The 12940-nt window shown below is 34.2% G+C and overlaps 1 protein-coding gene across 2 annotated transcripts in view; it reads right to left on the bottom strand.

Moving 5' to 3' along the window:
• DNAH8 (dynein axonemal heavy chain 8) overlaps positions 1-12940 on the bottom strand; it is a 138979-nt gene that overhangs the window by 14961 nt on the left and 111078 nt on the right. For both annotated transcript variants that reach the window (XM_057415386.1, XM_057415387.1), the window contains 9 exons: positions 12718-12900; positions 12141-12246; positions 11041-11293; positions 10751-10941; positions 8715-8836; positions 5947-6065; positions 4455-4657; positions 3450-3523; positions 1527-1679 (listed from right to left, as the gene is read on the bottom strand). In XM_057415386.1, coding sequence (XP_057271369.1) covers positions 1527-1679; positions 3450-3523; positions 4455-4657; positions 5947-6065; positions 8715-8836; positions 10751-10941; positions 11041-11293; positions 12141-12246; positions 12718-12900 — 1404 coding nt within the window. The remainder of the gene's footprint in view (positions 1-1526; positions 1680-3449; positions 3524-4454; positions 4658-5946; positions 6066-8714; positions 8837-10750; positions 10942-11040; positions 11294-12140; positions 12247-12717; positions 12901-12940) is intronic.

Raw genomic sequence — 12940 nt, 5'->3', positions numbered from 1 at the left:
TGCTGGAGGAACCCAAATAAAAACTAAGTATTTTTCTGTTCCCACAGTAAATACTTTGCTGGCTGGCTTGGGTAACATGGTAGCATGCGTTGAAAATACATTAAATGCCTGCCCGTGGGCTAAATATAAGTATGGCTCTGAACTCTTCTTACTTCTGACAGACACTTAATGGAAGACATTCATGAATATGTACTTCACATGGCAGTTTTACCATCTCCATACTTGTGGTAAAAAAAAGGTTATTTTTAAGGAATGACTTTCCAACTTCAGTCTCAAAAACTTATTTCTGGGCTGCAGAGCCCAGACATGCTGTTTCAGACACAAGCTCCAGTCTTCTGCAAAAACCTATCTACAGGCACATAAACACACTAGTCTGTTGGATGGAATGGGAACACTATCTAACCAGTCTTTCCACACTTCAAAAGATATCCTGTTCAGTTTTTGCTGCAAGCTCTATATAAAAAAGAGGAAATCATTCTCTCCTTTCTTCTGAGAAGGAGCTGGCTTTTGGTTTGTCTGTTAATAATTTTCTGGAATCCCTGAAGATGTTAATATTTTAACGTGTAGTGTGATATTATAGAGTGGGAAATCACATGTGAGATATTTGAGATAAATGCAGTGATGAAATTCACGTAGCAACCTTCTTCAGGTCTCTAGTCTCACTTTTAGCAAACTGTGTGTTTAGTTACCTCACAATTCATAAATCCCTTAAAGATGCAGAATGCATTTATTTTCTGTTGTGAAAACACAAGAGAATGTAAGTCCATACAACTAGTTGTCTATACACAAGGCTTTTCCATGGTGACATACATTTTTTATTGAAGGCTGTTTCCTAGATTCATTCAAGAGAGGAACCCTTCCCTTCCAGGTATCGATTATGGTATCTATTGTTATTTAGAGAGAATGAGAACCACTAAGCAGACTTCCACTTTTTTTGTAAAGGAAAGGGATCTATAAACACAGAAATGTTAACGCACAGCTATTACACTAGATATTAACTAGCATTATGAGCCACTGTGAGAGAGCTAGAAGCCTCTTAATGTACTTAAATGTACTTTGTAAGAGTTTAGACAATTTTCCTGGTACTGATGAAAATGTCTCCTTGAGATCTACAGAAAAACCACTGATCATTTATCCAAAGTTACTTCTTGGTGGAATATGTTCTTTGAGATGTTATGTCCCTTTTATCCTTTATTTCAGACAGGGAAATCTGGAAGAGTCTAAGAACAGTTGCAGGCATTACTCTGTTCACAAGGCTGGGTTGGGAAAAAGAGATAGTTTTGATTCAAGTGTTTCTGTGTACTGAATTAATGTGAGCTCACACATACATAATGCATCTTTGAGAACTTCCAATTACGGGTAAGTAACCTTCCTGTTTAAGGTGTTACTTGCATTGTGAGGTAAGTTCATTTTTTCTTGGGTTTTGTTTTGGTTTTTTTTTCCCCCATTAATTTAATTTCAATTTGCAAACTTAATTAGCATAATTTTGATGGCTTGAGGTACTGGACTTAAGTAGTTAAACAAACCTGTAGCAGTGCAATTGGGAATTTAGGATGTGGCTCAGTAGTTAGCCAAACTCTAAATGTTTCATTCCGTATCTCAACAGTAAGAAGTGTCTCCAGCAGTTCATCCATGAAATCCAGTCCAAGATGACAATTCTGAAGTAACACCCAGCCTCCCTAAATAAGAATATAGACTATTACAATATACAATTTAGAGTAAGTTATTTATAATGCTAAAACCAATTGCCTATACTAGAATCAAATTTGGTCTTGCATTAATTTTTTATTTTTATTTTTTACTTTTGGATTGCTCCTGAATATGTATTATCATTTGATTTGATATTGTCACAGTTAAAGCAAATAGGAAAAGTCAGTGCAACAGTTATTTCCAAGTCCTATTGTTCACAGTGAAAATAACATAACCGGAGCCAATATTCTAAGTAAAGTACCAGTGCTACCTAGTGGCAAAAAGAAGTAATTCCTCTCCTCTCCAGTATTAAGTAATACCGCTACCAGACCCGAAAGAATGTCAGCAGAAAAGCAACAGCTGAAATCTAAGAAATATATTTTCTAAAAACTTATTTTTTAATAAAATTATTAAGTGTAAAGAGACAGTAACAAGACTCTGAAACTTTTTAACTGCAATTAGTTTATCTGAAATAAATGTATTTGCACGAAATTCAACCTCTGCATATTAATTTTGATCTTATTCAACTCTAAAATTGCATGAAAGCTCTATTTTGATTGTTATCTATCTGTATTTTTGCTTATGAGTTTAAACCCATCAGCTTTTGAAGAATCCCTTTAGAGGTCTGATAAATCAGAAGCCTGATATTAAAATGGGATATTATTTAATCAGTTCTAAACAGTGATGTGTGGATTTCATTACTGCTTGTAATTCCATTTTGGCAATTTTTTTTTAACTCATTTAAAAATAATTAACATTTGGTGACAAAATATAATTGACATATTTATGGTGAGCTGATGGATATTAAAAAAATATTAAATTATGGACTTTTTTTCTTCTTTTATTGCGATTGACTTTTTTTGAGGAAGGCCTTTAATCAGTTTATCACATTCCTAAATGAATCAGGCTCATTTTTTTTAAATTATCTACATGCAATACAGCACCACAGTTTTAATCATATTATATACTCCTGGGCAGAGGTAGGAAAAAAACATGGAGATTTGTCTTCATTTTTATTAATTCTGCATTGTTTCAGATTTGATGTTCACATATCTCCCCCCTTCTGTAAAATGTGCGCACTGCCAAGGCATTTAGTTCAGAATTTGTTACCAGTGAATTTCTTTTTTTTCTTTTTCCAGAGTGGTGTACATCCAAATTCCAGTACTGGTGTCACAACAGTTGGAAGGAATTCAGAGGTTACTGGACACAATATAGGTACAATATAGAGAGCTTCCACAACCAAGGCTGCATTAGCTAGAGAACCTTGGATTATACAGTAGTACCTAGAAATCGTGTAGCAAAGGCCATATGCCTAAAGACATATACACGTATGTCCATAATAGAAAATCACAAATTAAGCAGATTGTATACTGTTCAAATGAATAAACATCATCTGACAAGATTCTTTTTTAACCCCTCCTCAAATGAAGCTATCTCACAGATGGTAGACAAAGACATAGTTGAAGATGTCCCAGGTCATTGTAGAAGGGGGTTGGAGCAAATGATCTTAAAAGATCCCTTCTAACACAAACTATTCTATGATTCTATAATACAGTTGGAATTCCCTGAACTGATACTGCCTGGCCTTTTCTTTTTTTCTGCAAAAAAGACGGGAAGTCCTGGAAAGACTCTTAAGTGCTTTCGTCTATCAGATAAAGAGGACATGACTTTGCAGAAGTCTAAAGAAGCATTTCCTCATTATGACCGACGTGTTAAAGAACACTAAAACAGTCAACTTATATTGCAGTGTTTTTTCCCACCTGTTGCACTGATGCCTGTATGAATTTGCGTGCATGAACTTCTTGTCCTTGACCCATAGAGACAGTCACACATTCTACAACACATTTGACAACATATTTGACAACATATGATTAATGAACTTACATTCTTGAGAAAAAGTAAGAATTCCAATTCAGCCCCCCAAAACAGTGATATAAATACAATTAAGTACACTTTAATGCAAAAATACATTCTTTTGAATGCAAAAATGTATATTATATACTTTTATATATTTTAAATGGAAAAATTATCCCTTTACTATCGTATTATACTACTATATGTAATTTTCCTAAACACTATATCTTTGTAAAATGATATTCATATATACATCCACAATATTTACAGTGTTTGTAGAAATGAAACACTGCCAAATCTTAACAAAGCTACAGCGTTTGAAATATGAACCCAGATTTTTCTTTAAATATAGATAATGAAGCCATGTAAGTAAGCAAATCATATAATTGTAATATATTCAAAAAATTTAATGCGACTACTAACAAGATTATATGTTCCTACTTCTAACTCAGTTCATATGCACAGTTCTTCAAACTTTACATATGATGCAGACATAAAATCCAGAATATACAAATGCTGATCTTGTGGGTATTTTTGGTTAGTTTTTTTTTGTAAGCAGATTACCGATTTTCACATTATCAGCAGTTAAAAGTAAAAACAAGAAAACAGTATTGTCACTATGCCAGAAAAACAACAAAAGTTAGCCCAACCAAGCCAAACCAACAATCAAAATTTGCAAATATTGTCTTACAGATAGGGATTAAAACATTACTGTTCAACTGCACACAGAAGGATTCTCAGCATACCATTTTTACTTAAAATATTATTTTATCTCTAAGATTACAGCTCAGGAACAATAGTGCAACATAATTTAAGAAATACTTTTCAGAGAAAAAATAAACCAGAACTTGAAATTACTTACATTACACTTCCATATCTTAACACATGACAATGAATAATTGCTTACATACCTAATTTAAGCTTCCTAGCCAAGGATTCAATCTGCATACTTGGGTCAGATCCCATAGACAAGAAACAGATGAGAGGTGACCGTGTGTCACTTTCTCCCCATGTTTTTTCTAAATCCAAAATGAATGGCTCTGTGTATTTCTCACTCAAGGAACTTGCAATATATTTCCTGGCTAGGGAAAGGGTTCGATCTGGACACCAAGACCTAGAAATTAACATATATACCAGGATACTAATTCACTTCCTCTTCCTGTTGCAAAGACCAAGCTTAAATTAGAAATTCTATTTTTATCATAGATTTTTGCTTCATAATATGCATTTATATGTGTATACACATTCACATATATGTGTGAAGGTTTGTCTTTACAGATATAACAATAGACAGAGCTGGTGGTCTTCCCCTCTGCTTAGGACTGTTCAGTACTTTTCAGTTGCTAACAACTTTGTCTTAGGTTACCTATTTGCCCTGGGATTTTCTGTTCTGGGTACCTTTATCAGTCTGGGACATTCTTCATTATAAACACAGATTTTGTATCTGAGAACACAAGTAAGGAAGTGCAAGATTGTTTTTGTCCTTTAGGAGAATTCTGTAGATGTTTCATTGTGTTTATTAGTCTTTTAGGGTACAGACTTCAATTTTTGGCATTGTATTACATTTGTGTTGGAGGTGAGCTTTTATTTTTTCCCATGGGGAAAAAAAATACAAACTGTTACTTTTGGATAAAAGACATCACTTGGCAAAAGGGATTTTTAGATTCTTATTCAAAGGCATATTGTACTTCTTCCATGAGATTCTAGCCTTTTTATTGCACAGGTTGAATCTCCTCCAAAGAAAAATCTTGGTCTAGTAATTAATGCTGCTGGTTTGTTTTCTTATTTTATATTTTTTTTAAATGGAGCACCTCTGATTTAATTGTTGCAGCACTTGGAAAGTATACAATGAACATAAGAAGGTATGATCTCATGTATAAGGCAGCTGAATGCTGCTCTGGGGAAATCCATTCTACGCCAAGCCCTGCCACAGAGATCTTAGCTGATTCAGTACAATCACACACTTTTCACATGGGAGTTTAGAGCACCTGTATTGCATTTCCACAAACCTATTTTTTTTCAATTATTATAACATATTGAAAGTTATTTAAAATAGCTTATTTTAAAAGAAATGAAGAAATAAAAGAATTTTTAAAACTATCAGAATGATTCTACTTTTTCAGTGACTTTTGGGAGGAGGCTGCAATGTGATTCCCAGTTTCCATTTGTCATGGCATAAAAGCAAAGCTATAAATATATTTCCTAGAAATAAATTTTTTAGACTCTTCAAAGCTTATCTCTGAAGTGAGTGAATTAAATCACACTTCATGAGTGGATTAAATACTACTTCAAGTCACTCAGAAATTAATTAAAATTACCCTATTATGATAACAGCACACTGGATAGGCCAAGACATGCGATGTAACCATGTGTGTTATTTCCCAAATTTCTGAAGATGCTCACCTGATGAGTAAAAGCTTGCGGAAGATATCAAGTGAATCACTATATCCATCAGGTATAATCTCTTCCTCAGGAGCATCTTTATCAAACCAGCTTTTCCATTGCTTCTCATTAGAGGATACCTAAATTTATGACATTAAGATACATATAAATATATTTCAGCCACAGCAAAATCCCTTTGTAAATGCACATTTTGATGAGAGTCTGTTATTATATTAGGATGATGCTACAAATAACATTAAAAGTCTATAGTATTTAAGACATATGCCATGTGAACTGCTATTAAGATACTTAAAACAGAAATTTTAGTATTAAGATGTCAGCTCCTAAGGTAACCAATTATCCACTGATTCACCTCCCGAACACATGCAGCTACTTAGAGAAAAAGCAATAATTAGCAGAAAGATTCTATACTACAAGAGGTCATACAGTGATTAACTCATTACTTCTGTTCACAAAGTATGAAGAGGAATAGAAAAATCTGTCCCAGTGCAGACCAGGCAGCCAAAGAATCACACATGAAAAATAACAGACTCTAGTATGTTTTTCACTTGTGAAAGAATAAATCTGACTACAAATAAGATCATTATTCAGGCACCTTGCAAAGCAAGGATCTAATAGGACAAGAACATGGTGGTCAGAACAGAGTGAAAATTGCTTTGCAGTAGAGCCTCTAATGCAGTGACTGAGAAGAGTCAGCTACCACAATGTTCTCAGATCACTGGAAAGAGAACAAAGGAGTACACTGATACCATCTGTTCTGAAATACAGTTCCATATGCCTGTTATAATCCAAGGAACTCTGTCCAGTTGACTGACTTGGTTTCAGATAATAGTTTCAGAACAACCCACACCAATCATGGATTGGGAGAGGAGTGAGAAACGAACATATAGGGACATCTTCCAACCACATATTTGCTATAATGAAATTCAGAGAGATCAATAAACATCGAATACCCCTTTCTGAACTATAATCCATGTCTGAGAAAAACAACCTTATAAGCAAATAGCTCAGTTCTACATCAACAGTCATCAACCTAAGCACATGCTAGAGGTGTATTCAGAAGAGGTACCTTTTCAAAGCTAGGCCACAGCCAGAGATAGATTAGTGAGCTAAAGGGACTTTAGTTGGCTCGGTAAAATCATTAAGCTTTCATTATGTATTTCTTTGTACCACCTCTCAACCACAAGTGGAAGTAGCAGTGTGAAAACGAACAGGGTCATCTAAATGTTTAAAGAGGGATATGTCTTTATTAGGTTAAATTAGGCATCTGGAACTGGAGGACTTAATTATTAGAGAACAAAAAAAAATGTAACTGGCAAGAAAAAAAGAAAAACATAGGCAATGTCTTGAGAACTGAGCATACCGTTTTCAAGCTTTCTTTTTCTTACTTTAAATAATTTTCTGTTTGCTTCTAAGTGAATAATGATCCAGTAGTATTTAATATGATGATCCAAATAGAAAAGCATAACTAATGGATGCAGATAAGTATTAAAAAGATGTTATCTCCATATATGCACTTTAATTGATATCTTAGTTGGCACCCTCCCAGATTTCATCTCTATGTGTTACAAAATCCTCTAATTGTCACATTTCAGCTTGCAAATACATGGAAATTTTAAGTTAGTGCTAAAAGATTAGTTAAAAAGGAGGCCTTTTAGGGGTAACGTGGTCACCTGTGTATTTTGGAGTCTAAAATTTTGTTTGCATCAATTTTAGAAAAGTGCTATAAAGAGCCATTACAATTTACAAATTAAAAAGAAAATACATAATTCATAACCCCACAGCCAAATTGAAACAGTATTAGCTAAATTTAAACAGTGTTAGCAACTGTGATGTGGCATGCATTTTGGGTTCTGGTGCCCTAATCCATATGAAGACTCAACTAAAATTCATCCAACTTTCTCCTGACTCAATATTCTGTTTTGATAAGTCCACAAACTAAAACCTGGAAGAAATCAGCTGGTATGTATCCAGATCTTGCCTTGATGCAGAGTTAAGAAACAGCCATGACCGCTTCCAGGTGCAAAAATTAGAGAAAATCTCTGCTACCCTTCAGGGCACTAAATGCCATCACAAAATGAACTTGGATGACCAGTGCTTTAACAGCAAGAAGAACTTAATCTCCTGGCTATTAGCCTGAATAGCAAGGAGTGTTTAGGAGGTATAGAAAGAGAAATGCTTAGGGAGTGTTTTAACTAAACTAAAAAAAAGAGAAATTTACTAAAGGAAACATGTCACAAGATTATGCACATATAAGTTCATATATGTATCAATAAATAGTATTTTTAAACTAGCTCATCATATCTGAAGAACAAGTTAACCTTGGAATGGAAATGAGTATTTAAAAACAAGCAGCAAACAATTTACTAGTAAAAATCTACCAGATTCAAGATATAAAGAACTGTAACTTAAAACTTGACACCCATAGATTAACTTTCTGAGCCTTTTTGATACCTCTACTTTTTAATCCTTTCTCCTTGGTTTTGTCTCTCTTTCAATGACTTCCTTTTTTAACAGTTCTTTGCTCCTGTTCTCTTTTTTACCTCAATGACTATAATACAAAATACAATAAAACATACAAAAAACCCAGAGCAAATAAATATACCTCCATTCATGCTACCTAGCTGTTCACTTCTATGTTTTCATGCTGTATTCTGTGGCCTTGTTCTTAACCACATCTCTTGTGCACTCCAAATGTAAAACACAGGAACACAGTTATGATTAGGAAACTGGTTATTAACATTAAAGAGACAATTAGTAGATATCACCTGATCCAAAATTTCTGCAAACTGTGGGAGTTTGCTCAATTCCACTAGGTTTAGCCACGTCATGTCAAGAATCCAGTGGAATGGTTTGGGTGGGCAAGCCTGTAGATCCAGCGCTGCACCTCCTGTAGATACAAACATTCTGATGAAATACACATGGCATTCCAGGAGTCAAGATACATTTGGTATTTCTTTCTAAATTATGTTTTCTGGCCCATGTAATTTTCACAGGGGTGCTAATTGCACTCTTGTGTACTCTGCATTTATTTCATAAGATCATAATTTACTGTGGAAGGGACCTCAGGAGGTCTGTAGTCCAACCTGTTCAAAGCAGGGTCAGCTGAGATAAAATCAGGTCTATATCCTGTCTGATCTTAAAAACCTCCAAGGATGGAAACTGTATGAGTTCTAACGTTTGTTCTCATAATGAAAAAAAAAACAAACCCTGACCCTTACATTCATCTCTGAATCTCTCTTCTTTTTCCAGTTTATTTCTGTTGGCTCTCATCTTCTTGTGCACCACTAAAGAGCCAGGCTCTGTATTCATAATGGCCTTCTCATAGGTGATGGAAGACTACTATTGAGTCTCCCCTAAGTCTTATGTTTGACAAGCTGAACAAGCCCAGTTCTCTCAGCCCCTCATCTAAGAGCATGTGCTCTATATAGTTTGTTGTTAAAAGTTCATACAATGACACTGATTATATTTGAAGTATTGGAAATTCTTAATAATCTTGTTTCCTTTTCATATGTTCACAACAAGAAAAGAAAGAAACTCTGGACTGATGGAATCAGTCAATCCTAGACAGCCTATCAAGCACAAACAATTTTAAATAGCATATATAATGGCTATCTGGCCTTATATAATACATGTTTCACATCCACCAATATGCAATTGAAGAGGAAACTCAAAGGAGTACCCCTGGGATAAGATTGCAATCCAATTTTAAGCAGATTAGCTTTTAACTTTCTTTTATAATTAACTTTTTATCACAATTTTATTCTTGTTGCAGTTGCCTCTTCCCAATTCTCCACAAATTAATTAATGCCACTTCTTGGGAAAACTAGAAGGTGTTATTAGGTGGTCTCCACAGCCAAGATTATTTATTCATGTAGGTCACTGTTATAATGAATATTGACTTTACAGGGAAAGAATTAATTCTTTGAGATGCTCTCCTGCATGCTTCAAGGATGCAAGAATCTTATTTTTCTATCAGTGATGATTTTCACAAAGCAGAATCTCTGCTCTAGCTACCTGAGTATCCTTAAGTAGGAACACAAGAATCACCTTGCTGAATCTGGACATTAGTACGCCAATGAGAACAATTAACATCAAAAGAGAGCAAAAAGCTCCAATGAGTGGACAGTAAACAGATCTTAGGGAAGCTTTTGCTTCTGGGAAAAATTTTAAACCTTAATTTTTTTGAGGCAGACTTATTCAATTAAGAATGAGAATTACAAAAGTGTAAATAATGTGTTTCTCATTGTAATAGAATCATAGAATCACTGATAATCTTGTTAGTAATATACATCCCTAATTTTTTGATAAATCCTGCTAAATTCTCATGGTTAATAATTTATTATGTTAATGAGTTAAATATGCAATGCCTCTCCTTTCATTAGTTTTTATTTTGCCATTCATAGGCATATATGAAAAGTTCCAGCATCCAGAATAATACATGCAATACTTTCCTATCTAGCTAAACTGAGAAAAAACTGTATCACTTCCTGGACTTTACATGCATCTGTTCTGGCAACTTAGAAGATAGCTTTATTCAACAGTGAAGCAAAGGAGCAAGAAGTTACCTTATTTATAAAAATAAGGATACACAGATAATGCAAAAGTATATAATTATTAAACAAATTGATGGAGAGAAGCAGAACTATAATCTTAATCTCAGGATAGAGCACAGCATGGTTAAATGGTGGAGGAAGAACAGAGATGGGCATCTAACTTCACTGGACCACAGCAGGGATAAGGACAGAGGTAGTTCCCAGAGAACTATTGGTAGAAACCATGTAGCCAAAAAAACTATACTTACCCTTAATGAACGTATGGAACTCTTTGGTTTTCACATATTCTCTCTCAAGATCAATTTTTAATGTCATTAAAAGGGTAAAGAGGAATTTGTGATTTTTGTACAAGCCTCTAACAGAATATGAGTGAACTTCAAAGGTAAGATACTCAATAATATTTGAGACTCTTTTCTGAGGTACAGGAGACTTCCCAGATCTGAATAATGGAAACGAAGCAAAACCAAAGCATGTTAATAACAGCAAATACATTGGAAAGACAAATATCTGAATCGTAAAAAAATCTGTGCCTTCCTACTTGGCCATGGATTGATCAAATAACTTCAAGAACTGAGCCAGTGAAATTTGATACATATTATTGACCATGCTCATTGCTGTAATAAGAAAATAAAGAATGCTTCCGCGTGTAGCAGCAGGTCGATATTCCTCCTGAGCAGTGTTAATCTTCACTTCAGTTTCTGCTGCCACAGCCAACTTTTCAGCTACTTCAGCAGCTGTTAGCTTAGTTGTTTGCAGAACACCAATCAACGATTCATCATCTACTAGTGAACCTAAAAAGTAAAATATTTGATGTTTAAGGCATTCTAATAACAACATTTTTAATTCATATCTGTAAAAATCAAAAGGCTAAATTACAGGAATTATTTATAATAAATGGAAATTATTTACTGAATTGCAGAAAGCTTTTAAAATGGAGACCAAACAGGATATGCAATACTAAAACTATTTTTATATTCAACACTCTAAACAAATGCATTCTGCCTGTGTCAATATGAATGTATCTATACCACCAGCTTTGCAGCATGTATTGGAGAAGTCAGCTTTCTTATGCACATAACATACATTCATACACAGTACTTTAATTATTTTAAAGTCTATTGATTGGTACACACAAAGTCAAAAAGACTTAGGGTCCTAAGGGCAACGGTCACACAACAGTATTCACACATCTTAGGCACTTAGTGATTGATTTGCTAGAAGGCGCCACCTTCTGTTTCCACCAAAGAGATAGTAATTGATCATGTGCAGGTTCCTAATAGACTACAAAAGATTTTCAACATCATTTTAACTAGCCTATTTTACCTTGCATTTTCAATGGCTTAAGGACTTGCCCATGATCAGATACTTTTATCTCATTTGAGGTGCAGAAAGCTCTCAAGAAATTGGTTTCTTTCACAAAACTTGTTTAGGTGTTAAAAATACTTGGTGTCTACAGTTGTATATAGTGGAATTCTATAGTTCCAAATCCCTCATGCTCCAGTAAATCACCATACTTCTAATTCCTACCACTGGATGTTCCCTGATTGTATCTTAGATGCATAAATAAAATTCTGCATGGAAAGGTTCTTTTGTGAATCAGTTTAACCTGTCTAATCTCTTAATCCTTTGATACAAAACCTTTGGTTGCACTTAGTTTGTACAGAAGATTGTCTTCCAGTTCTTTCATCTTCCTCTTATTTGAAGTTACATCTCCCATGAGTGCAATTCGTTCTGCCTCTAGTTCCTATTATTAAAAAACAAGAAAATGCCATGACATTTTAGGGTCTGTATCTATGAGTCATACTTAAAATTCAGTTGCTGATTTTTCAGGTTCATGAAATTTGATAGAGGTGAAGAGTTGGATGCAGCCATGAAATGTGCATTTTACTTTTTAATTTTTCAGGTATCTAAAACATATTTTTATAACTTTTTTTTTTTAAGCAGTTTTTATTCAGCATCATATGAAGTATCTTATCAATGACAAATACTTGTACTTAAGTGTTCATGCTATGCTGACAGTCATATACAGAAGATCCTCTAGATGTATTTCTGTTACTTGGAAATTTCTATACTGACTCTGAATAAAGCTTTAGAAAATGGCTGATGTCTTTTTTCCATTTGAACATTTCTTTTTCCTCACATAATAAAACCAGTTAAATAATTAAAAAACAAAAAAAAAACCACAACCAAACCATCACCATGGTTATTAAGTTACCTGTTTTTCAGTAAGGACTACTCTTCTGAGCAGTTGATTCTCAAGTCCTTTCATTGTAACAGTAAAATCAATAACCGATGTTTTTGCATTAATTTCAGGTGTGAAAGCAGGATTGGGTAGCTTTGTAGTAAAGTACAGTCTAAATGAATTCATAATATCTACTTCCTTATCACCAACTTTCACCTGTGGAGTAAGTTAGAATAGTATTAAGCAGAGGAAAATG

This window comes from Pezoporus wallicus, unplaced genomic scaffold, assembly GCF_028554395.1.
Source record: "Pezoporus wallicus isolate ANWC-B61680 ecotype Strahan unplaced genomic scaffold, APGP_CSIRO_Pwel_v1 contig_5352, whole genome shotgun sequence".
Taxonomy (NCBI): domain Eukaryota; kingdom Metazoa; phylum Chordata; class Aves; order Psittaciformes; family Psittacidae; genus Pezoporus; species Pezoporus wallicus.
The sequence above is the reverse complement of the archived record's forward strand: the minus strand, read 5'-3'. Positions and strand labels throughout refer to the sequence as shown.